General features: G+C 45.0%; 2 protein-coding genes across 3 annotated transcripts in view; one reads left to right on the top strand and one right to left on the bottom strand.

The window, feature by feature from the left end:
* Window positions 1-180: 180 nt before the first annotated feature.
* LOC142571702 (uncharacterized) overlaps window positions 181-24,718 on the bottom strand; it is a 69,309-nt gene continuing 44,771 nt past the window's right edge. For both annotated transcript variants that reach the window (XM_075680240.1, XM_075680241.1), the window contains exons 13-14: window positions 10,123-10,265; window positions 181-3,699 (exon numbers count right to left, since the gene is read on the bottom strand). In XM_075680240.1, the coding sequence (XP_075536355.1) occupies window positions 3,545-3,699; window positions 10,123-10,265 (298 nt within the window). In that variant the 3' untranslated portion in view covers window positions 181-3,544. The remainder of the gene's footprint in view (window positions 3,700-10,122; window positions 10,266-24,718) is intronic.
* On the top strand, window positions 12,326-16,621 carry LOC142573326 (uncharacterized). Its single transcript, XM_075682992.1, has 3 exons — window positions 12,326-12,565; window positions 12,934-13,069; window positions 16,557-16,621. The coding sequence occupies exons 1-3, from the start codon at window positions 12,326-12,328 to the stop codon at window positions 16,619-16,621; spliced, it is 441 nt and encodes a 146-aa protein (XP_075539107.1).

Below are 24,718 nucleotides of genomic sequence, written 5' to 3'. Positions count from 1 at the left end.
TCCCACACCATTGTATTCGTACCATGTTAAGCAAAATGCGTAGTTTGTCTTTTCTTGCTTCCTTTTTTTTGCATTTCTGCATTGTTCTCAGTTGTTGAAATATGATATAAAATGTTGAATTTCTTATAATTTATAGCAATAGGTTGTATTATAATCATTTACTATATTTAATGGTTTTATAGTAACAAGTCGCATGTGATGGCACTGTTTGTCTCAACATGTAGGCTTTATTTTTATTTATAGCAAACTGTTGAGCATGTGGATTCCTTTATTTTTTGGGGGGGGAGAATACAGTCTTCCATTGAAAGTTTCAGTTGCCACACTTGTCAACTTGCCACAGCAGTGTCAATCATGTTTTCTTCTAAACCTGCTCCCTTGGCACTATTTGCCCAGGGCGAGAGGTACTGATGCAAGGACACCTGAGCACCACTACGAGATTTTGCAACTAAGCAAAAGAATACGAAGGCACCAAGTATTCTGCTGAGCAGCAAAATAAGCGACACATATATCATCATCACTCAAGCACAAAACAAGTAGTTTTGTGGCCCCAGGGCAAGCATGTGGTTGCATCTTTTTTTTCTTAAATCTTGTACGGCCACCGTCGTACCTTTAGCACTTACATAATGAAATCATTACTTGTTGCTGGGCTAGTTGGTTCATAGGTGCTATGGAGTGACAGGAGACAAAATGAAAACCACAAAACAGCAAAGATTCTTTTTTTTCAGCCTTGTGGTTTTCTTCATATATTTCGTATCCTGCCACTAACATCAATGCTGAAATCACATACCCAACTGTTCAGCACCTACCTTGTCATGTATGAGACAATCTAGCCAAACACAAACACACAGAAGAAACCTTTCAGCGCCTACGCTTTATTTATTTCTTTGAGTCATTGTATAGCAATTGGGTGGCAAATGCGTGCTCACTTTGGAGAGCTCGCACATTGTGCGGTGCTTTAAAAGGGAATGAGCGATGGGGCTTAGAATTTGGCCAAGGCAACTCGCATGCAAAGGCTTACGGGATTTTCCACCTATTTAGAAGAGCAAAGCTGAGAACCACAGATGACCTGCTAATTTAACACTGGTTAAATATACTGCATTGAAAAACCAACAAATGGCATCCATGCTTGTTGAGCCCTCATTTTAATTTGGACGATGAATAGTATGAACAAATTTGTGAGTCCCTGTAGAGGTTGAACCAACAGAAGTCAACAGTGCACTATATCAGTTAAAAAAGAAGGGGGGGGGGGGGCACACAATGTATAGGGCACAATGTGCAGTCACAAAATTAATATAGACATGTAATATAAGACATCACTTAAGGTTATAAATAGCTTAATGTACAAACTGCTGGTAAGCATATCATATTCAAGAGTGAACCACAAAACATAAGCATTGAGGCATCACAAAGGCTTCATCTATGTGAACCCTTTCTACCATATATGAACAAGTGAACTTGCATTTACTGCTTGAAAAGAAATGATCCTGTGTGCAACAAAAACGTGATGCATACACACTGCCTTCTGGTAACTTCTTTTTCATACACTGTCTGCCTTCAACGCAGTATGAAATCCCTTCTGTCCAGAATAAAAAAAAGTACCAAGCTCCAAGGAGCTTTGTAATAAGGGTGGCAATGTAAGTGCCGCAGTAAAAACAGCGAACTTATTGGAAAGGCAAAGGAGTTCACTGAGACAGAATGTAATCTAAGCGCATACACATTAAGCTACAAAGTGACACAGCATGAGAGAATGTATTTACAATGCTGAGCTTACATGAAAATGTGCATGCAAAAGTATGTTGGGCTAAGTTTAAAAAACAAGGGGGAAAAAATATCATTTTAACTAAAGCAAAATAGAAATGAACATAAATGATACTAAGACATCTGCATTATTTTAATGAAGACATCCTGAGAAACTCTACACAGTCGAATGCCAGCATAGTAAACATGGATATAACGGATTATAAGATATACCGAAAGTAATTTTGTGCCAGATATGACATTATAATGATGTCTGAGTGCACTCCCTTGAAGCAGATTGAAGCGTAAGTAATTCAGCATCTTCAGGCGCTAAATTATCAGTTGATCGAGAATTCCGCTCAAGGTGAATTGCATGAAGAGCCAGACATTACTCCTTCGCCAAATTGCAAAGCATAATAGCATCATTGCTTTAAGGCATATGTACTGCAGCTGTGCAAGTGATAACCCCAAGACTAATTAATACCCCCAAGTCAGACGGGCAAATTTAGTGACCGTTGCTGTAGAGTGCACATGCCAGCTAGTGTGTTCGAGGGACTCGCTATGCTGCATTGAAGTGTGTAGCCATGTTTGCTACGCTTCAAGAATAAATAAATAAATGCTCACAGCAGAGTCGGCCCTAATTTCAAGACTTTTTTCAATTTCAAATGTTATGAGCACCTTTGTGACCTCAGTGAAGGGAAAAAGAAAACTTGGAACATTCATTTACAGCGATCTCCGCCATTTTGACCCAGTAGATTTTGGATATGTTCCTTACTTGTACTGGCCCAAACAAGAAGATGAATTTCTGCTTTTGATGGCAGAGGTTCTCGTACATAAGCATTTTTCTTTGGAACAAAACAGTAACCATTTACAAAACTAAAAATTCCCAGAATCATATCAATCATACCCTATGGCTTCATAGACTTACAAATCCTGAATGGCACTTGGTTTTGCCGTCTAGCACCTCGCCGCCAGAGTAACACTCAGCGAGATGAAGTGTACTCGCTCGAAGTATCTCCAAGTTTACTCGTCTGAGTGGAGTATTAGCCTGTTTCACGTGGTACAAGTCCGAGATGCAAAACACTATGCCGCTTCTGTGAGAGTTTTGTTTCACAAGTACCAGCTTCAAGTGACCGCCGACGAAGTGACCACGACTCTGCCAGCAGCTAGCGTGCACTGCAGCTGCATGTATACGTCACACTGTGCTGCTGAGCTTCCATTCATTAGGCGAAGCATCATTGCAAAAATTCAGTCCGCAACTAAAACGTGCACTACATTATTAGGATGGTAGTTAGTGGGACCTACTTTAGAGGGTATTTGAACATTGCAATTTGATGTGGAAGTGATGGCCGGCTCTTCGAGTAAGCCATGAAAAGGTCAATTTGTACTGCCTGGAACAGGTGACACTTAAGAGAGAGATAGAGAGAAAAGAAAAACCAAGAAATAAAAGAATTAAAAAGAGGCAGCAGGTTAACTCTTGCTGATGGCTTCATCTAGGAGTCCATCCACATGGTTTGCACAATAAAAGCAAGTCGCCTAGCAGCTATCTACTTCAGGCTCTTTAGCCTTCGTGAGCGTGCACACAATGATTGTGAAGTGCGTTCGTTGTTTTCTGCAGGCGTAAAATAAAAAACAATTCAAAATCTTGCAAAGAACATGACAAAATGAGAATACAGAACTGTGCAGACACATCTCGGAAAAATGTTCGTCATTGCACATGTATAGCAAGTTTAAAACTGGAGGGAGGAGGGCAGGGTAATTAGCAGTCACTCCACAATTCTAACACAATATACAAGCCCTCGGATCCTCAATCCCATATTTGGGAGCTCGTGCGCTTGTTGAAATACTTCTTCTTCAGCTGGAATATTTTGTCCAAGTTGGGCACGGGCATCACACCAAAGAATTCCAGGCCTGAAATCGATTTGGCGTGCTGTTGCGCCACAAGCTTGTTCAAGGCAGCACCTAAATGAGAAGCAAGATTGGAGGAAAAAGAAAACCCGATGAGGTGCTGATTTACTAACACCAACAGGAAGGAATGAAGGGAAAATTAATTGCCTTTAGATGTTAACTACAATAACCGTTCTTGTACAGGAGGTCCCGATACAGTCTTTGACTATGGGACCTCCTTCTGCATACTAAGTACTTGTAATTGTGACCCAACTTCTAATAATAAATTTTTGATTCTGATTTTTGATTCTGATTCTGAAAAAAAAGAAGATGTACGAAGTTTGACGAAAATTTTCGTCTGGTTAGTAGACGTGATGAACGAAGAAGTAACAGCCGCTGACCAAGCGAAGGTGACAAAGCAGAAACGTTTCAGATTCTATACAGGTTCCTTGGACATACTAACTGACCAAGGAGCCTCTACAGACTATGGAATGTGTCTGCCTTTTCACATTCACTTGTCCAGTGACTCCAATGTCTTGATCTAAGGGAAAGAGGAATAAAAGAGAAGCACACACTATAATGAAAAGAAAGAAGTATATGGCTATAATGTACCAAATATACATGTGATCAGGGGACAGAAGATAAGTTAATTGCAATAAAACTCAGTTATAACATGTATCTTTAATATATGAAACCAACTGTTTAGGAATCTCCTGTGGCAAATAACGTAATTCAAATCACATCAGATTTATTGAGCACCAAATGGATGTCAAGGGGTTCAGATAAAAAGTCTATGCAAAGGCTAGACTAAACATAACCCACATGGCATATCAAAATGCTTCAACTTTTACTCATTTCCTCTGTGGCATATATATTGTAATTACACATTTGAAGCCAAGTAATAACGAAGTCATACCTACTTAGCAGAAATTGTGGGATTGCTGCCAATCTTGATATATCCATCCCAAAATAAGCAATGAAATGATACATACATGTCTCAGTTAACAATTTTCCGAGGAAGAAACTTAAAAAAAGACCACCCTGTGTCTGTAACTGATTCTGATACTGTTCGTAGAGTCCCTACTCAGGTAGCATGTCCAAAGAACACTGTTGAATTTTGTTCAATGCAAAAGTGAGCTGCTTTTGTTTCTAAGGCTCGTAAGGCTCGCCTTGCAACCTCTTCTCTTGGGTTCTCTGGTTCTAGTGAAAATACATTTTTATTAATGACCACCTAACACCCAAGAACAAAAATTAGCTTTCCAAGGCGTGCTTGCTAAATAATCAGAAAGAATGGATGTCTGTCTGGACAGACAGATGTGTCATAAAGGCTAGGAAAATAATGACAAGATGTGTCTTTTGGATTGATTCCGAATCTCATCTAAATATTTTCGATGTGCGAACGCTAAGATAAGGCTGATATAATAACTACCATATTGGTCATGGACGTTCTTTTACCGAGTCAACTTGCTAATGCTTTCTTGTCTTGCTTTAGTGCAACTCAGTTTGAGTATGAAGGAAAAAGGAGAGGTGAGAGGATGCACTCATCCTGTCACCTGTCCTTATCCTTCATATTCGAACTAAGTTGAGCTAAAGCAAGACAAGAATATGATGCACCAACTCACTAATGCCTCACCTAAATATGACAATTTTTCTGCCATTCACTTTAATGTACCCAGTCTTAAAAAGAATCTTGGTCATATTCACACACTTCTTCATCACCTTAGCATCATTTTTCCGTTTTGTGTTTTTCTGCAACTGCTCCTCTGGTGATAGAAATGTATGCAATTTCTGAAATTATCATGGTGAATTTGCTCACCGTAACAGCGATGCCCATGGAGGCTCTGCAATCTTCATATTGAAACAACTGTGATACACGAGGGACACAGACGTTGAAATTGGTGTTGTGAAATATGAATCCATTTGGATTGAAGTTCAGCCATTGAGCATTACAGTAAAACCTCGTTAGACCGTACCGCTTAAACAGTTTTGTTTTAAATGTAGTAAAGTCAAATTACTGACTCAGCGGCCACTGAACATAATACACATTGTGTCCGCATAAACCGCACCAGCTAATGATGCCAGCTGTTCACTAGTGAGCTTTGGTTTGGAGTCAGAGTCGTTTTATTCCACCAAAGTGTATTTCTGAAGGTCTGCCGAACGTCTAGCATGTGGACCTGGCATTTTCAACCAGTTTTCAAGAGTATTGGTTTCGCTCCTCTCGTAAAATCCAGGCAAGGGGCGCTGCCGGTGTCACTGCACAGTTATCGAAAGTCGCTCCCACGGCGTCATCCCGCACGGCTGTGTCACGAGAAAAGCGTCGTGCTCGAAACTATGCTGCATCCGCACTTCAATTTAGTAATGAGGACTCGAGTTATGATTCCGAAGATGACAGCAAAGCAGATTCAAGTTCTTACAGCGACAATGTTTTGGGTCAGCATGGAGCATCTGCAACTGTCCACCGGTGAGTTTTCGTTACGGCCTTGAGCAGTCTCCTTCCTTGTGCGCACTTATCTGCCAATCTTCTTGCACTATCTCAGAGCTCTCCTGATTATCTTCAGGGTGCATACTTCGCTTGGTTATGATGTGCTGCCATCGGCAGCAAAGAAACTTTCATTCACCCCAAGAAGGCCACCCGTAGCACATCTTGGGCCAGCACTGCAGATCAGCGCAAGACAGTTTGCAACGGCGTGGGATTTCTTTCTACTCTTCTCTGCAGAAGTGATACAGACAATCTGCAAAAATGCAAACAGATATGCTTGGATGCATAACCTTGTAGTTGCCCAGCTACGCTGAGAGCGATTGGTCCTGAAAGAGGTGCATGACTCTAGACGAACTGGTGAAGTGCGTTCCCTGGACTTCTTATCGGACCCCCCTCCCCCCCCTCATCCTCAGAAGATGCCGAAAAGACAGAACTGCAAAATGTGTTACAAGGACCGCAAAGATGAACAAATACCAGACATTTTGTAGGGAAAATGCAGAGTGCACCTATGCTTCACAAAATCCAGGAACTGCTTCACCGTATGCCATGAGCGACGAATTGGCCTTAGTTTCTTTTTTTGTATCCGAAGAATGGCGGTGTACTGAGCATTTATTTTTTCAGACACTTCCTCGGTTATTTATCTTTGAAATGTATATTCGGAATTTCCTTTGATATTAATGTTTTAACAGATATTATTTGTTTATTGTTTTTATAAACTGGCAGCAAAAATGGTGCATTCTAGAATTTTTATGTTTTACCTAAAAATTTTTGTTTGGCAATGTATGTTTTTGGAAAGAGAATTTCATTATGAACAGCATGCTATGCTGCTGGAATATTATTTGTAGTGGTAAATATTTTTTTTTTCCGGGACCTATAAAAAACTACCATTTTCTTGCAGTAACGAAAGAGTTAAGAGCTCAAATTGCCAAAGGCACATCCGAAAAAACCTTAAAGCCTGCCAGTACACTTATTAGGCATATCGGTGCTCGTACTGTGACAGGAGACGGGGTGCATGTGTGTATAATTAAGGAATACATACTGTGTCCCGTGACAATTGCCCCTTCCTACGCTTGTGATGCTTCACTGCGTAAATATTTTTTATTGAGGCGAAGCTAACTTTCGGAGAGTGGCATTGTGCAACGTGCTGCGCTTTGCGAGCTTCGAAGCGAATTGCGAGGATTACAAAGGCGGAGTCAGTGCCATTGCTGACAGCGGCGAATTCTTTCAGTGAAAAACACGGCACCGCACAGCAAGAATCTAGCAAATGCACAAGCAGCTAGGCCTAACGTTGTGCAGTGGTGGCTACAGCTGCCAGCGGATTGGCGTGTGAGAGCACTGGTTCGATGCGGCGAGACAATCGAAATGGCGGCGGTGGTGGCTTTGATTAATGCCATTTCAGACCTGCAGTCAGTGCAATATACACTGACTCTATGGAGTACGTGGTGGTGCCGTGAAGCCACGCGAATTATCAGGCATGTCTGAAAAATCGTGCTTCTGGAAAATTAGTCATTAACGAGTCTGGCAATACCTTGCGACGATGACACGGTGTCAACGACGATTCGTTGCGATTCGTCTGTTACTGGAGCCAGCATTAACACGACTTTCGTTCTCTTTCAATAAAATTACAGCTAAGTTTCCCTGATAGAAGCACAAATTCCCTGAGTTTTCCCCGAGTATTTCCAGACTATTCAAATTCCCAGAGAGTTCCTAGTTTTCCCGTTTGGTAGACACCCTGTTTAGTGTACATTACAAATTTATGGATGAAAAAAGATTCTCTCTGCTCGCGTGCATGGGTGTGTTGGAAACCAGACTGCAAGAGCCTGACACGCGTTCCTGGTAGGATTGCTTGGGAGTTCTGTATAAAAATTAGAGTTGCCCAGTTGATGGAAACCTCCAGCTATGTGAACACTCCGGTTAACTACCATCACTGCACCACCTTTGTCCGCTGGCTTAATGACAACCGTTTGATTGTTATGCAAGGTTCGCAGCGCCCCTCATCATCTTTTGAGAGGTTACTGCGGACAGGATGATGCCTCTCGCCTCTTTTATGATGTCTTTTTGAACCGCGCAAATCTACATGTCCAGATATTTATTGCGTGCCTCACCAGGTGTCCATGATTTATCAGAGAGTCTAGGTAGCTGATCATGACTCCCCTCTGCAGTTGTGCGATCCTAGATGTACTTCCTCAGGCGTAAATTTTCCGCGAAATCATCCAACTCTTGGAACAATTCAAACTCATTCATCCTTTTGGATGCCAGACAAAAAGCTAGACCTTTCGAAAGTAGATTTAGTTCTGCACTGGACAATGAGCTATTCGTCAAGTTTATGACATTTGAGGCATTGCCCATTGTCATTGTCCATGCCTAATGCAGGCTGCTGTCTTTACTATCAGTGCCGAACTGCCATTTTCTTGTAAACCCTGATGAAGATCGGTCAACCGGTCGAAACTGTTGAAACTAAATACTTGTTCAGTTTACCGTGTAGCATCGCTAAGGTTCTTTATATTTGAAAGGTAGCCTGAAAATGTTCTCTTTATTTATTTATTTTATTTATTTAGAACATACTGCAGGCTCAGTGAAGGGCCCTGGCACGAGGAGCACCATGAGTACAAGATCAAAATGTACAAGGCAAGATATGAACAATAACATCAATTCACAGAACGGCCTGTTCTAAGGCACCAATGTCAACGGCAGAGATAATGGCATATGATTCCACTCGGTTATAGTACGCCGGAAAAAAGAAAATTTGAAAATGTTTGTTCTGGCAAAGTAAGGTGTTAGCGTTTCAGTGTGCCTGTTTCGTGTTGACCTGGACGTTATCAGTTTAAGATACAAATCAGGAGCCACTGACAATTTCTTATTTCTTAGTAAGAAGAGAATTTTGACCTTTTTATTCTGCGCCCAGCTTCTAAGGACTTTATGTTATGTTGAAGCATTAGAGTAGATGGGGAGTCAGTGGAACGATACTTGGAAAATATAAACCGAACAGCTTTGTGCTGAACTCTTTCAAGTGCATTAATATTAATTTTTGTGTGAAGATCCCATACAGTGCACGCATACCCAAGTTTTGGTCTAATCATGGTGTTATATGCCAACTGTTTAACATTAGAAGGAGCTTGTTTTAACTTATGTCGAAGAAAACAGAGATTACGAAAAGAAGAAGAGCATACGGTTTGAATATGTTTATTCCAGCTAAGGTTATTCGTTGGCGTTACTCCAAGGTATTTATATTCTTTGACCTCTGAAAGATGAGTGGGAAGGCTATATAAAAAAGAATGACTGTTTCTATTGTTAGTGATCCGCATGAATACTGTCTTGTCAGTATTTAGTTTCATCCCCCGTTTAGTACACCATTCACTAATATTATGTAGTTTAGAATTAAGTAAAATCTGGTCACTTGGAACATTAATTTCATGAAACAAAACACAATCGTCGGCAAACAACCTAATTTGTACAGGATGAGTGATGACGTCTTTAATATCATTAATGTAGATAAGAAACAGTAGCAGTCCAAGGACGGAGCCTTGCGGTACACCAGAAATGTCTGGAAGTTTGCTAGAACAGTGACCATCAATAATGATATACTCAAATAGGTTATATAGATAAGCAGAAACCCAGTTAACAATGAAAGAAGGAAAACCAATAGTTTCAAGTTTTGGAGAAGTTTAATGTGTGGAACTAAATAAAAAGCTTTCTGAAAATCTAGAAATATGACAACCACTTGGCCGGGATTGTTAAGAACCTGAGCGAAAGTGTGAATTACTGATGTGTTTACGACTGTGTCCATCGAAAGTGTGAATTTTGGTGGGCAGTTGTAAAACGAACTGATCTTTACCCAAATTTCCCCAAAAGTGCTTTATGTCCCCTTTTATATGTACCATTATTGACAATGTTAACGAAACAATTTACAGCAAAATGATGTTGAATATTTTGGAAGAGGAAACAAGGAAGAGGGGGCGGATGATGCCAACTTTTGAAGCATACGAAGAGGCCAGTTTCCAGTTAGGGAACAATCTCACCTTTAGCCCAGGCAGGAACTTCCTTGCGTGGCTTCTCATCATCATCAGTTTCATCACCAGAATTAAGGTCATTGATGTCATAGTTGTCTTTGTCCTTGTTGGGCTCTGGAGGAAGCTCGCTCCTGTGTGGTGTGATATCATACCTGGAGGTGAAAGCATTCACATGTACAGAAGATAAAGCAAAACTCCCATGCGATGCTTAAAGGCTATCTAAAACGAGCGAAAACCATCACAACATTCTGCAGGAGTAATTATGGACAGAAGTGGACCTATAAGCAGAAACACTCAGCAGGCTCAGTGCAACAGCCATACCACACGCCATGAACTGAATTAAATTTTGGGGTTTTACGTGTGAAAACATGACTTGATCATGAGGCACAACGCAGTGGAGAATCTAGAATAATTTTGTCCACTAGGAGCTCTCTAAAGGGACACTAAGCGAAACAATAAATCAGTTTAGACTAATGAAGCATTGTTTCAGAACCCTGCAGGCAGTCATTAAAAAAAAATAGTTTGATAATTAGATGAGAAAATGAAGGTCCAAGTATCAGTATTTAAATTTCGCGCTGAAACCCCAGTGCTAGTACGTCAGCGTGAAGTCACGGATTCCAAAGTATGTTTTCGCATTTGGGCCGCGTTGGCTGAGTAAAGGTTCCTGAAACTTGCCGTGTTTAATATTTGGTTCCTTTAGAACACAATGTAGTCAATCTGTACCGCTATATATCATTAGTAGGCCCTCGAAGATGCCATAAAAATCCATGATGTCACAGCCACCAGGTGCGGGAACTTAAGTAGGCGTTGCCACCCGTATTTCGTTCTTGCGCTTTTTATGGCTCACCAAACGTCTTATCGTTGTAAGAGTGGTGTTTTTGGTGTTGTAGAAAGGTAATTTACTGATGCAGAAGAAATCATTTTTCACTTTAGTGTCCCTTTAACATACCCTCAATGCACCTGGCAAGGGGGGTTTTTGCATTTCGCCCCCATCAAAATGAGGCCGCCGTGGCCAGGATTTTATCCCGCAACCTCATGCTTAGCAGTGTAACACTATAGTCGCTACACATGCCATGAATTTGAAAATTAAATTAGTATCAGAATTTCCGATTTGTAAAGAACAGTTAACCATATCTAAAGTACTAAGCAAAGGAGTATGGCAAAGAAAAAGAAGAGGAAGAGGATGGCTTGGTTTCATTAGCTGATATTGTTGCAGGAAGAAAGCAGGCCCACGAGTGTAAACTAATGCATATTTACAGCTGGTGCGTATGGCGTTCAAGCAACGGCCAGTCTTCATGTTCCTCCAGTTCATGTCAGCTTCTTTCCTTTCACCGTAACATCACCCTCCCGGCGGGGTTAGCTCCATCCCGGTGCAAGTTATAGGGCCTCACTTAATGGGGGGACATAGGCCTTGAGCCTGGCGACGTGAACAACATCACTGGTGACGTTGGGAGGCACTGAAGGCTGACCGAATGGGGCGATCTCGTATGTCACGTCGGACAGTTGATGTAAGATCTGGTACGGACCAGAATGGGAATGTTTCTCCAACAAGCCGACACGACGTGAGGGCGTCCAGAGAAGGGCACCAGGTGGAAAAATGGTGGGCTCGGTGCCGAAGGTCGTAGTGTCGCTTTTCAGAAGCTTGCAAGAATGTGGGGCAATGACGGGTGGTCTATCAGGCCTGGGAAGCTAAGGCAATAGCATCGCGAGCGTAACCAGTGCTGGGCGGTTGTACTGCGAAAGGTAGGAATGTGTCGAAGCGCAAGGTGGGGTCGCGGCCATACAAAAGGTAAAATGGAGAAAATCCGGCAGTGTTGTGACGCAACAAGTTGTATGTGAAAGCGATGTATGGTAAAGCAACGTACCAGCCACGGTGATCGTCGGAAACGTACATGGCCAGCATTTCAGTTAGTGTGCGGTTGAGTTGCTCGGTGAGGCCGTTCGTTTGAGGGTGGCACGCGATAGCAAGCTTGTGGTATTTAGTAGTTGTGTTTATATAACCTAGATGGCGCTAGGCCCGTGCCTTGTCACGTCAGCTGACGCATGCACCTGTGTATATATGCTCATCACGGACTAATAAAGGGGTGTTGTTCGAGGTATGGCCTGGGTTGTTCACTTCGCGGTTCTTCGGCAACCACGGCGTAGTCGGGCAGGGCACGATGGCAGATACAACAGTTGGCGACGAGGATTGAAGTGACCGAAAGCGGAAGCAATGAGCCTACATCAACCGCCGGAGTTCCTGCTGACGCCCGGGAAGCCCGCCATTCCTTGGACGCAGTGGCAACGCCTTTTCAAGAATTATCTCCTGGCATCGGGGAGTGACGCCCACCTACCTGCGCGTCGTAAAGCTTTGCTACTGCACTGTTCGGGTACTGAAGGCCAACACTTGTACTACGCAATGCCGGAGAAGAAACCGTCAATGCCGCATGCATTGGATGCTTGCTTCACTTCAGTTGGATGGTTACTTCACTTCTAAAACGAACGTCGTCGTGGAGCGGCATAGGTTCGGACATTGCACCCAACTGGCAGATACAACCGTTGGCGACGAGGATTGAAGTGACCGAAAGCGGAAGCAATGAGCCTACATTAACCACCGGAGTTCCTGCCGACGCCCGGGAAGCCCGCCATTCCTTGCTTGGACGCAGCGGCAACGCCTTTTCAAGAATTATCTCCTGGCATCGGGGAGTGACGCCCACCCACCTGCACGTCGTAAAGCTTTGCTACTGCACTGTTTGGGTACTGAAGGCCAACACTTGTACTACGCAATGCCGGAGAAGAAACCGTCAATGCTGCATGCATTGGATGCTTGCTTCACTTCAGTTGGATGGTTACTTCACTTCTAAAACGAACGTCGTCGTGGAGCGGCATAGGTTCGGACAGCGCCCCCAACTGCCTGGGGAGACTGCCGCAGCTTTCGCCACGGCATTGTGCGAGCTGGCATTGAGTTCTCACTTCGGTGAGCAAGTTGATGATTTCATTCGTGATCAACTTGTAGCGAACACGAGAAACCATGTTCTTCAGGAATGCCTATTTCTAGAAGGCACTTCGCTTACTCTTGAACATGCACTGGCTACTGCGAACAATATTGAAGAAGCCAAGAAATACTCGCTTGAGCTGCAGTTATCGGCTGCAAGCATTCAAAAGGTGGAAAAATGTCAGATTCCATGCTGTACAGAATCCCGATTACCACTACTGCAGCAGCGCAAGTCTTGTTTTCGTTGCAGGTCTTCGCAGGATCTTGCAGATTACAAGAAATGCAAGGCACAGAATAAAATATGCAGCAAATGCAGCGAACGAGGTCATTTTCAGTGCGTCTGTAAGAGCGGCATGGCAAACGAGCAGGCCCTAGCGGTCCGAGAAGTCGATACCTGCAGTACATTCGGCGACCTCAACGTCTTGCTTCTCGCATGGTCGAGCAAAGCAGGAATATACATCTAAGTTCTCGCGTAAGATGTACCCATACGTTTCCTCGTCGATACGGGCTCTGCTGTCTCGATTCTGTCCACCGTCACATATTCAAGGTTGAAATGCCTTTCCATGCAGCAGACATCAGCGTCACTTTATGGTTTTTCTAGGCGCAGGATCACAGAGAGGTTTTTGACAGTGCCAGTCATCTGTCAGGATCGACATGCCAACATACTTTTCTACGTTGTCAACGACGTCACTGACATCCTCGGCATTGACGTCATCAAAGCACTGCGGCTGCACATCAACAGTATGTCATTGCAATGCACCCACATTACGCAAGCGCTACAAGGCATTGATCCAGAACTGTTTTGTCAGTTTTCGCAGTTGTTTAGACGGAAAGTTAGGTCTGGCAAAAAATTTTATTCATAAGGTCAAGATAGGAGAAGGAATCACGCCTGTCGCTGCTAAGTTACGGCGCATGCCATTTTTGGTGCGAGGTCCAGTACGTGAAGTGCTGCAGCGTCTTGAGCATGATGATGTCATCGAAAAGGTTGATGCGTCTGAATGTGTAGCGCCAACTGTAGTAGTTGCAAAGTAAAATGGCAAAATAAGAATTTGTGTTGATGTGCACGAACCAAACAAAGCGATTGTTGTTGACACATTTCCGCTGCCACACACGGAAGAACTACTGCACAAACTTCACGACGCAAGGTTTTCCAAGATTCATTTAGCAGCCGGCTACCAGTACGTTTTGCTGAGTCCCGAAAGCAGAGAGTTTACTACCTTCATCACCGATAGTGGATTATACAGATTCAAATGAGTCTGCTTCGGCCTTGCATCAGCCCCGTCTGCCTTTCAGAAAATGATGGTCACTATTTTGCAGAACTGCAATAACACTTTGCGCTACATCGATGATGTCCATGTGTATGGAAGCACATGTGAAGAACACTTCGAGAATGTGAAACAAGCCTGCACTTGATTGCGAAGTCTGGATTAATGCTGAATGACAAATGCATTATCAAAGTACAAGAAATAGACTTCCTTGGTCACAGGATCAGTCACAAGGGGATATGCCCTTTACAAAGCAACATTGACGTCATCGACGATGCACCGGCACCAACAGATATTGGCACTTCGTGCTCATTCTTGGACATGGTGGGATATTACGCCAAGTTTGTGCCTGATCATGCGGTGTTGTCGAGCCTCTTCGCGAGTTGCTACCTAAGAATACCCCAGTCACTTGGAACGATGTGAGACAAGTCTGTTTCGAGCAGCTGAAAAGTTCCTTGGCCACAAGATGTTTACAGCTATTTGATCCCTCGGGTGACATTATTGTCACTACAGATGCCTCGTCCTCGGTTCGGGAGCGGTGTTGCAGCAGACAAGAAATGATGAACTTGTAACGATTGCTTTTGCTTCTCGCAGGCTTGCACCACAGGAACAGAAGTACTCCATTGGACGAGTGGAGGCCCTTGCTTGTTTGTGGGCACGCGAACACAGGAGAGTATACCTTTGGGGTCACCCATTCACACTGCACACCGACCACCAGGCTCTGGTCACACTCCTGAGTATAAAACGAGTAGGTTGACGTCCATTCCAGGTGATTGCCAGGCTGATGGCATACAACTTTACTATTCAATTTCAGAAGGGTGACAGGAATACTGTTGCTGATGCTCTCTCAAGCATGCCCCTCTCAGGTCATCTGGAGGAGGAAGAGAGAGAGAGGAGAGCATTTGTGTTGTCTCAACTTGCATTACTCATGCGGAGTTTGTAGTTCAAACAATGCAGGACCCTCTGCTTCAAAAGGTCATAAAGACATCGGGATGGCCTGCACTGAAGATGTTGCCTTCCGAGGCAGTTCCGTTCTACCGGGTGCGGACTGAGCTCTTAGTCGTTGGAGACCTCCTGCTTCGAGGAGACAAATTCATCGTACCTTCGTTCCTTGTAGCACGGCTTCTTGACGCAGCCCACGAGTCCCATCCGGGGATAACAGGGACAAAGCAGTGACTACGTGAACAATACTGGTGGCCTACTATGTGCAAGCAGGTGGAACAATTGATTGCATCTTGCGGGGTGTATGCCAATCAGTTGGCAAGTCTGCAAAACAGGTGACACCACCCCTGCAGCCAGTTGCATTCCCATCAGCACCATGGCAGAAGCTAGGAATCGATATTGTGAACCCTTTTTCCATTGTGCCTGCAGATTGCCGTTTTGCTATTACAACCGTTGATTATTTCAGCAAGTGGCCAGAGGTTTGTATCTCTGCGAAAGTGACTACTGCAACAGTCATCTCCTTTCTGCAAAGCATCTTCAGCAGGGAAGGATATCCTGACGAGATTGTGAGAGACCACGGTCCTCAATTTACAACCTGTAAGTTTAACAGTTTTCTTAAGGAACACGGCATTGCCCATGCGTACTTGGCAGTCTACCATACGAAAGCCAATGGTCAAATAGAAAGGTTTAATCGGGTACTCAAAGAATGCGTTGAAGTCTGCACACGAGAACGTCGGCCTTTGAAGGAAGCTATCACTAACTACCTCAGAGTCTACCGTTTCACGCCGTATGCCACCACAGGAGCGAAGCCTTCCGTCCTTCTTCACGGCTGTCATCCCAGAATAAAACATTACCTTGTAGGAGGGCCAGGTAAACAGTTTTTCCAATACCCGCACGCATAGATGAAAGCCGTTCGCAGCAGTGTAGCACAAAAGCAACAAGCAAGTCCTACACTGACCATCGATGAGCTGCGAAGCATTCTCCGTTAACGGGTCAATCGGCTCGAGTCAGATTGCCAGATCATGTGCCTAAGGGCGCTTTGAGCTACTCAAGTCCATTCACCATTGTTGATCAATGTGGCCAAGACACCTACAAGCTTAATGACGGCCGCACTTGGAATCAGGATCGGCTGGTGCCCTGTCCTTGACTAGTCACACCACCTACAGTTGCAAGAAGCTGTTCGCCTGAAAACATAACACCGTGTGGCAAGCCACAGCAGGAAAGCCATGATTTACCTCAACAGCCATCTGTTCGGACACCAGAGGAAAAGGGACGTCCCGGAACTGAGGAGTTCGACAAGGCAAAGAAGACCACCACTGTGGTTTAGACTATCATAAATATTGAGTGCTCATAGTGTTTCCGGTTCTTAATACGTTAAGTAACTCTTTTTGAGGGGAGAAAATGCGGTATTCAGTAGTTGTGTTTATATAACATAGATGGCGCTAGGCACGCGCCTTATGTCAGCTGACGCATGCACCTGTCTGAGGAGGAGCTTAGGCATTCCATAACTGTTCGAAGAACAGGATCTTAGTGTTGCTCGTCACCAATGTGGAGGAAGCCAGAGAGGGACGGAATACTAATGTCCGAGCCTGCATCAGTATCGTCCGGTTGATCCACGGGACTGCGGGACAAGCAGTCAGCGTCTTTATGCAGGCGGCCTGACTTATACATAATTGAAGATGTATATTCTTGTAGACGCAATGCCCAACGTGCAAGTTGTCCGGTTGGGTCCTTCAAAGAGGAGAGCCAGCGGAGGGCGTGATGATCGGTTATGATGCAGAAGCTCCGACTGAAAAGGTACGGTCGAAATTTCGCAACCGCCTATACGAGCGCGAGACATTTCCTCTCAGTAATGGAGTCATTTCACTCGGGCATGGAAAGAAGGTGGCTGGCGTAAGCGATGACACGGTCTTGGCCCTGTTGACACTGCGAGGACAGCGCCAATGCCATGACCCCTCACGTCAGTTCGTACTTCAGTGGGTGCAGAAGGGTCGAAGTGTGACAGAATTAGGGAAGTTGTAAGCCGCTCAATCAGTGTAGACAAGACTTTCTCCTGCAGTGGTCCCCGAGAGAAACAGACATCTTTCTTAAGAAGGTCAGTGAGAGGGTGAGCGATGTCGGCAAATTTTTTCACAAATCGCCGCAAATAAGAGCATAAGCCCAGAAAAATATGGACATCGTTTGTTGAACAAGGTACAGGAAAATTTCGCACAGCGTGAACTTTCTAAGGGTCAGGTTGGATTCCGGTGACGTTTATGAGATGGCCGAGCATGTTATTTTCACGGCTACTGAAATGGCACTTGGAGGAGTTTAGCTGAAGGCCGGCCCTGCTAAACACGGAGAGTATGGCCGACGTAGTAGTTCCGTGGAAACCCGCAAGGTGGAGAGAAGTAATTAATGAAGGGAAAATCAGGCATCCACCTGTTTGTAGCAATTGCTACAAAGGAAACCCATAATGGTTCCTTGAATGTGGTGAGGCGCTGCAGCCGCAGGTGGCTCTCAATGTTCGATGAAAACACAATCACATTGTCAAGGTAACAGAGGCATGTAGAACATTTCAAGCCACGCAAGAGAATCCATCATGCGCTCGAATGTAGCTGCCATATTGCATAATCCAAAGGGCATGACTTTAAATTGGTATAGACCATCCTGTGTGACGAAGGCGGTTTTCTCGCGGTCCATCTCATCGACGCTAATCTGCGAATAGCCGAAGCGGAGGTCAATTGATGAAAAGTATTGGGATCTGTGAAGGCAGTCAAGAGCGTCATCAATGCGAGGCAGGGGATAAACATCCTTCTTTGTTATCCTGTTGAGGTGACGATACTCAACGCAGAAGCGCCACGAGTTGTCTTTTTTCTTTACTAAGACAACCGGTGATGCCCACGGGCTACTGGAAGGTTCAATGATGCCCTTGTCCATCATCCTGTCTACCTCTTTCTGTATGATGGCCCTTTCTGTTGAAGAGACATGATATGGACGCCTATGAATGAGGCTGGTGTCACCGGTGTTCATGCTATGCGTGACAACAGATGTCTGGCCCAGTGGACGGTCGTCCAAATCAAAGATATCCCGATGAGATGACAGGAGGTGACGAAGAGCTGTTGTTTGCTTGCAAAGATGGTCAGGGGCAATCATCTTATCAATCATCCGCAGGTGTCGGGCACAAAGGAGTGGGTGACAAAGGTCCGTTGGTATTGAGGAAGGGTTCAGAGGTCAAAGAAGAAATCTCAAGTTCTTCCAAAGGAGTGATATGCGCTATGGCGATACCGTGTGGTAGCGCATGCGACAGAAATCCAAAATTGAGGATGGGCACGCAAGCGCAGTTTTCGGGGATACGGATTAAGGTGCTCGGTAGGGCAATATTGCGTGACAAAACCATGTCAGTAAGAGGCGACACGACGTAGTCGCAATCAGGTACGGGAGGACAGGGTGTCAGAAGGACATTTGTAGCCGCCTGTGGAGACAGCATTGTAAACTCAGCAGAACATAAGTGGTGTGACGCACAAGTTGTTGTGTCGGCAGGAAGCGGCAGATCCAACTGTAGAACACCTGTGGAGCAGTCAATTTGGGCAGAGTGTTTTGAAAGGAAGTCGAGGCCGAGAATTCGGTCGTGCAGGCAGTGCTCAAGGACGACAAATAAAACCATGGTATAATGGTCCCCAATGGTCACACGTGCTGTGCACATTCCAAGAACAGGTGTAGTACTCCCACCAGCGACTCGCACAGTGCACGGTACGGCAGGCGTCAGAATCTTCTTGAGTCTTCAGCGGAGAGCAGCGCTAATAACTGAAAGCTGCACTCCTTTGTCAAAGAGATGTAATAGGAACGCCATCAACTTCAATGTCCAGTAGGTTTCCACCTGTAGGCAGGGTGAATAGAGGATTTGTGGGCTGGGTCAGAGTTGCAGCTTCACCTCCGGGAGCTGCACAGCCTAGTTTCTTCAAAATGAAGCGACCGGTTGCAGACGGGGACGAAGAGCGGTGAACGAGAGGTGAACGGGACCTACGACTTTGCGGAGACGGGGAGTGGCTGGGTCTTGGTGGAGCACTGTCGGCATTGATGTTTTTAGTCAGCGTATAGGGCGAGAAAGTATGATTGTCTGGCACTTGGCAGTAGTGACTCGGAGATGACCACCGAGGAGGCAACGACCAGTGGTTGCGGCAATTACGGGTGATGTGTCCAATACAGGAACAATTAAAACAGATGGGTCTATCATCCGCTGTGCGCCAGTCAGCTGGGTTGCGACGGAGTGGCGGAAAGCTTTGCATCTGGGAGAGAGCGAACGGAGAAATCATTTAGGTGTTTGTATGGTGGACCGAGCAGAAAGATGGAATGCCCAAACTTGTCATTTCCTCCCGAACGACCGCTTGTATAAGGGAGATAACGGGCACGCTTTCCCGACAGTCGGAACGAACTGGAGCCAGGGCCATGTCCTCAAGCTCACGGCGAACGATGCACGTTATATCTACTAGTCCTGTCGGCTGAATGAACCGCGGCGGGTCTTCAGAAGATGTCGCGGCGGTATTGGGCAATCTGTCGAAAGCTTGAGCAACGCAGCGGCCCTTCGCTTGTTCAAAGCGCCAGCACCCCTTTATAATTGCAACCACAGTGGCACAATCCGTACACATCAGGAGATTGAAGGCATCGTCTGCAATACCTTTTAGTATGTGACTAATCTTGTCTGCCTCGGTCATGCTGTTATCAGCCTTGTGACAGAGGGCCAGCACACCCTGTATGTACACGACATAGGATTCTGTGGACGTCTGAGTGCGGCACGCAAGTTCTTTTTTTGCTGCCAGCTGACGACCGACAGGTATGCTAAACAAGTCTCGCATTTTGTCTTTGCAGACATCCCAGCTCGTTAGGTCAGCTTCATGTGTATCGTACCATTGTTTGCTAGCATCATTGTTGGATCCCACCTATTGTTGTTGCACACTCGCTCGTACATCGTAAGCCACTCCTCGACGTCAGCGTTGTCCGTGCCACAAAATGTCCCTGGGGCCCGCGGATGAGTGAGGATGACTGTTGGCACGGGCTGCTGAGGCACTGACGCTTGTGTCGGTTGATTTGCCGTTGTGGCGGCAGGTAGATGACGTCTGCTGCGAAGTTCCGTGATTGTACCCCGCACATCCACCAAAATGTTGCAGGAAGAAAGCAGGCCCACAAGTGTAAAATAATGTATATTTACAACTGGTAGGTATGGCGTTCAGGCAACAGCCAGTCTTCGTCTTCCTCTAGTTCATGTCACCTTCTCCTTTCCCTTCACCGTAACAATATATAACTGGTTGCATTATTTGTACATTTGCCGAGGACCTTGTAAGTGAGAAACAATTGAAAGGTTATCTTGTCTGGTGCACCATTACGACAGTAACAAAACACAGGAACAGCACTTTACAAGGTGCATGTAGAGTGCTGTGTTCATTCAAGGAGCAATGTGCAATGCTACTACATGGCACATCAGTTTTGAAGGAATGCAAACATGCCAAGATTTTTCAAATACAGTCAAACATCGATATAACGAAGTTGTACTAGCAGCGAAAAACGTTAAATTGTAAATTTGTCCTGGAGATTTTAAAATTTCAGCAGCAAAAATAATTTCACAAATTCCCAGACATGCCTGATTGATACTATCTTGTCAGTAAGCACTTATAGACAATTCTCAGGAACATCAAGCCATACTAGCATGATTATGAGCGCCAGGACATGCGGTGCAGATTGTGTAGAGAACAATTAATCAGTGTGGTTCGCTGCGATTTGCATGGTTTGCGCTGCGCGCGCCCTAAATCTTGGGACACCATGGCTGACCACGCTTAATGTCTGCCATCAGACGGCACCCACAAATTAAAAACAATATCACAAGAAGATACGGACATTTGTCCTGAGAAAAAAACATTCGGCAGAACCTATCTCACAATGACTGTCTACGGTAATACATTTAGGATTGAATCAATACAGCGGCACAACGTATCGCCACCGTCGAAATGAGTTGTGTATGAGGCATGTACTGCAGCGGGACTCATCTTTTGTGCTTCCCTAAGAACACTTGGTACCATCTAACACCGCCGCCACAAAGCCTGTGCGTGGCCTCTGAAATGTATGCACCGGGCTTCTCTTGTGCTTTCTTTCTGAACATGCTGCAGCATCTAGTGGCACTGCCGAGAAGTCCGTAGGTGGCCACCAAGATGAGAAATGTGGCGTACAAGTGCCTGAGAATGTTGAGAATTGTTCCATTGTTTGCTGACCACCCAGTGCAGCGATGCTACTGGCCTATGCCGTTTCGGAGCAGTTTTCGGAGCAGCCAAAAATGCATTTAAGAGCAGTAAATTGGAATTCTGGAGCAGGATTAATGAAAGCGATTGCAAACTCTCCATATTATAAAGCCTTCTAGAGTTCAAGTAGCTGTTCAAAACTTGAGTGATCAATTCCAATACAACTTAATTTTGTTCAATTTTTCAAGAATGATTCCATTCCGAAATATTCATCATCAAGATTGACACTCATCAAGATAATTTTGCATTCATAGGTGGGAGTCTATGCACAGGCCCCTTTCCCCAAATTTATGTAGCTTATTGTGGGGGAATATCACCCAGAGAAGGCCGTAGCGTAGCTGCTATCAGTGCTGCCAGGTTTCTAGGCTGGTGTACTACATAATCACCTATGTCACATGGCGAGTCGATCTTTGTGACGAAACTCACCTATGAATGTAAAAAGTAATGTACCAAGCACCAACTTCATGGTAAAAACAGTCGCCGACGAGTTTTTTCGCAAAAGAATTCCACCGCCGCTTACAATACTCCCAATGCGAAATTTGAGCGCAGCTGCATACATGCTTTCATTTTGCTATATATTGGCTGGCACGAACAATCTGTCTTGTGCGACACATTGCAAACGGAGCGAATTGTGGCAAGACTGCCTTGCTATATATTGGAGATTGTGAGAGGCAGCGTATGGTTGACACGTGGGTGTGATTCACAGCAGCTGCCGAAGGCAGACCTCTGCTCATGCAGCGCTTTGTTTCTATATACGGGATCGGTGGCATCATTGGTGAACAGACAATGAGTGCTACTCTGGTGCCATCTCGAAGCCATCGTCGCCGCAAAGCCCATCTTGCGCAGCACTAAGCTTTTCTCTTGTTATTGCCATACCCTCCTCCTCCCCTTTCCACCCCATGGTACACTGTACCCTCCTCCTCCGCTTTCCTCCACATGCTCTCTTCACTATCACTGTCTTTCATCCGAGCTCCGCATTGGTCGAGATGGTCAGGACCGCAGAGATGTTTTGCTTTCGCTTGTCGCGCAGCTTGATGTGCATCGCCTGTAGTTGCGAAGTCCAAATGTAGTCGCGAATGCTGTCAGATTAGGCTCTTATACCCCTGTCACACTGGGTGTTTTAATGTCATTCGAACCGAATGGCATTAGCATTGAGTGACATTATTCAGTTGCTACACAGCGATATTTAATGCCATTAGCACCGAATGACTTCCGCAATCGAATAAGTTAGAGAAACTCATTCGGCTTCACACTCGGAGCGAATGTGTACTCTCAACCCCAGAAACAAAACAAAACTGGACAGGGCATTTGCAAATTGAAAACCGTACTCGCATAGAAATAATAACTTTTAGGTGTTTTAATGGACTTGTTACTTTCAAGCGACAAAATCCGTGCGGCAGGCGGTCGCAAAATGTTGTTACTCTCTAGCTTGGCAGCGTCTGGCCACCGCCCATGCTGCCGCCACTCTGCTCGTCGGCCATAGAACGTCTAATCGCTTCCTTCGATTATTAAGCCTTGCTCGTAATGCAAAGTACGCAGCAACTAATCGCTTCACCTCCTGCAACTTAGCGTCGTCGTCTAGCGTCGCCATGTCAGCATTTATGAGCCCGTGGTGTCGTCGTCTTTCTGGTGTGTGTTGTTTTTTGGCGCAAATTCTTTTCAATATGCAGCATTTATGAGCTACTCAACAACTTTTTTTATACGCATTACTAAAATATTTTTTTTTCAGTGAAGTGACGTCCCAAAAATATATTTAAATATATGGATTGCTTATGCGAGCACTTTATACCTACCTTGTTCTATTTTAGTTGCCACGTTTGTTTCTGAATGATCGCCATTGATATCGCCACCGAATGACAATTTTTCGTGTGTAGCACCTCCGCGGGCGAATGACATTCGTTGCACCGAATGTTATTCGATTCGAATGACATTAAAACTCCCAGTGTGACAGGGGTATTAGAGCGAATTAAGTTTGTAGCTTTCTGCCTAGACACGAGATTTTGCTGTCCGCCCATTAAGCGTATAAAACAAACAAAAAACATTCAAAGTAGTTGACGGCATGTAGCCCACAGACCCAATCTTGGCTTCTGGCCGCCAGTCTAGCCCGTGATCTCATGACCAATCACCAAGGCGGTTTACTAGTCTGAAGCTATTGATGACCACATTGCCACAAGCGCCTGCCTGCAGTGAATTTTTGTCATGGCCATGCGATGCATCTAGGCCTAACCAGCCCTGCCTTTTCATGATCCTGCAGTGCAAGTTATTGTTTGGTGCTGAGTCGACCAAAATCCTAGTAGCGGGCGTACGGCATTCTTAAAGCTGTGAAATCACCTCGCCAACGAAAGTGGGGGATAGACGACCAATTGAAGGGCGGCAACTATGTTCATGGCCGCTATTTCTGCGACACTGTGCGTGATATGTTAAATAAATCAAATGAAACATACAACGTCCGAAACATTGGTCATCCAGTTTACACTGGTCATACAGGAGAGAAGTGCTGGGTCTGGCTCGGCACCATCACAATCGCTCGTTGCCGCCCGAAAACAGATGTTGTACTGTTGCCTAAGCAACCTGCATGCTGCGGGGCGGAAGTTATTGAAAATAGACACCAGCCCACTGAAGAAACAACGATCCGCCATGGAGTTAATGCAGCCGTTGGTCTACGTCATGCTGCTTTCGATGTGCGAAGAAACGGCTCTTGAAGGCTTAGTTCCGCTTATGAAAGTCTGAGCCACTCCATAGGCGCAATGTAGCTGCAGATTTCTCACAATTTGCTGAAATGTAGCAGGATGTAGCAGGGTTTGCCTGTCGGTGCAGTTCGGTGCAATTGGCGCATCGGTACCATCCCTGCCAGTGGCACATACTGAGTGACTCAGGTTCGTGAGAGGTTCATTGAAGAATGGCACACACCCAGTGCATTTGTGGCGCAGCCTGCTAATGCATAGGGCTGTTGTCCTTGAGATATGAGTTCAATTCCGCTCAGCATGGGAGAAATTTAAGGAATATTTTTGGTCATTGCAGAGTGGCACATCCCCACTGGCACATACCTGGTAATCCAAGTTGGTGTCAAAGATGCTCATTGAAGAGTGCCACATGCCTATTTGCACATACCCAGTGCTCAAAGTTGGCGTTAAAGATTATCTTCAAACAGTGGT

This window comes from Dermacentor variabilis, chromosome 2 (genome assembly GCF_050947875.1).
Source record: "Dermacentor variabilis isolate Ectoservices chromosome 2, ASM5094787v1, whole genome shotgun sequence".
NCBI lineage: Eukaryota > Metazoa > Arthropoda > Arachnida > Ixodida > Ixodidae > Dermacentor > Dermacentor variabilis.
This window is presented reverse-complemented; position numbering and strand designations above follow the sequence as displayed.

Excerpts from the sequence above, each read along its gene's own strand:
- LOC142573326 (XM_075682992.1), top strand. The coding sequence starts at position 12,326 with ATGAGCCTACATCAACCGCCGGAGTTCCTGCTGACGCCCGGGAAGCCC. Across the intron at positions 12,566-12,933 it reads TGGATGCTTGCTTCACTTCA|TTGGATGGTTACTTCACTTC; the intron begins GTTGGATGGTTA and ends GCTTCACTTCAG. Across the intron at positions 13,070-16,556 it reads GGCATTGAGTTCTCACTTCG|AGGAAAAGGGACGTCCCGGA; the intron begins GTGAGCAAGTTG and ends TTCGGACACCAG.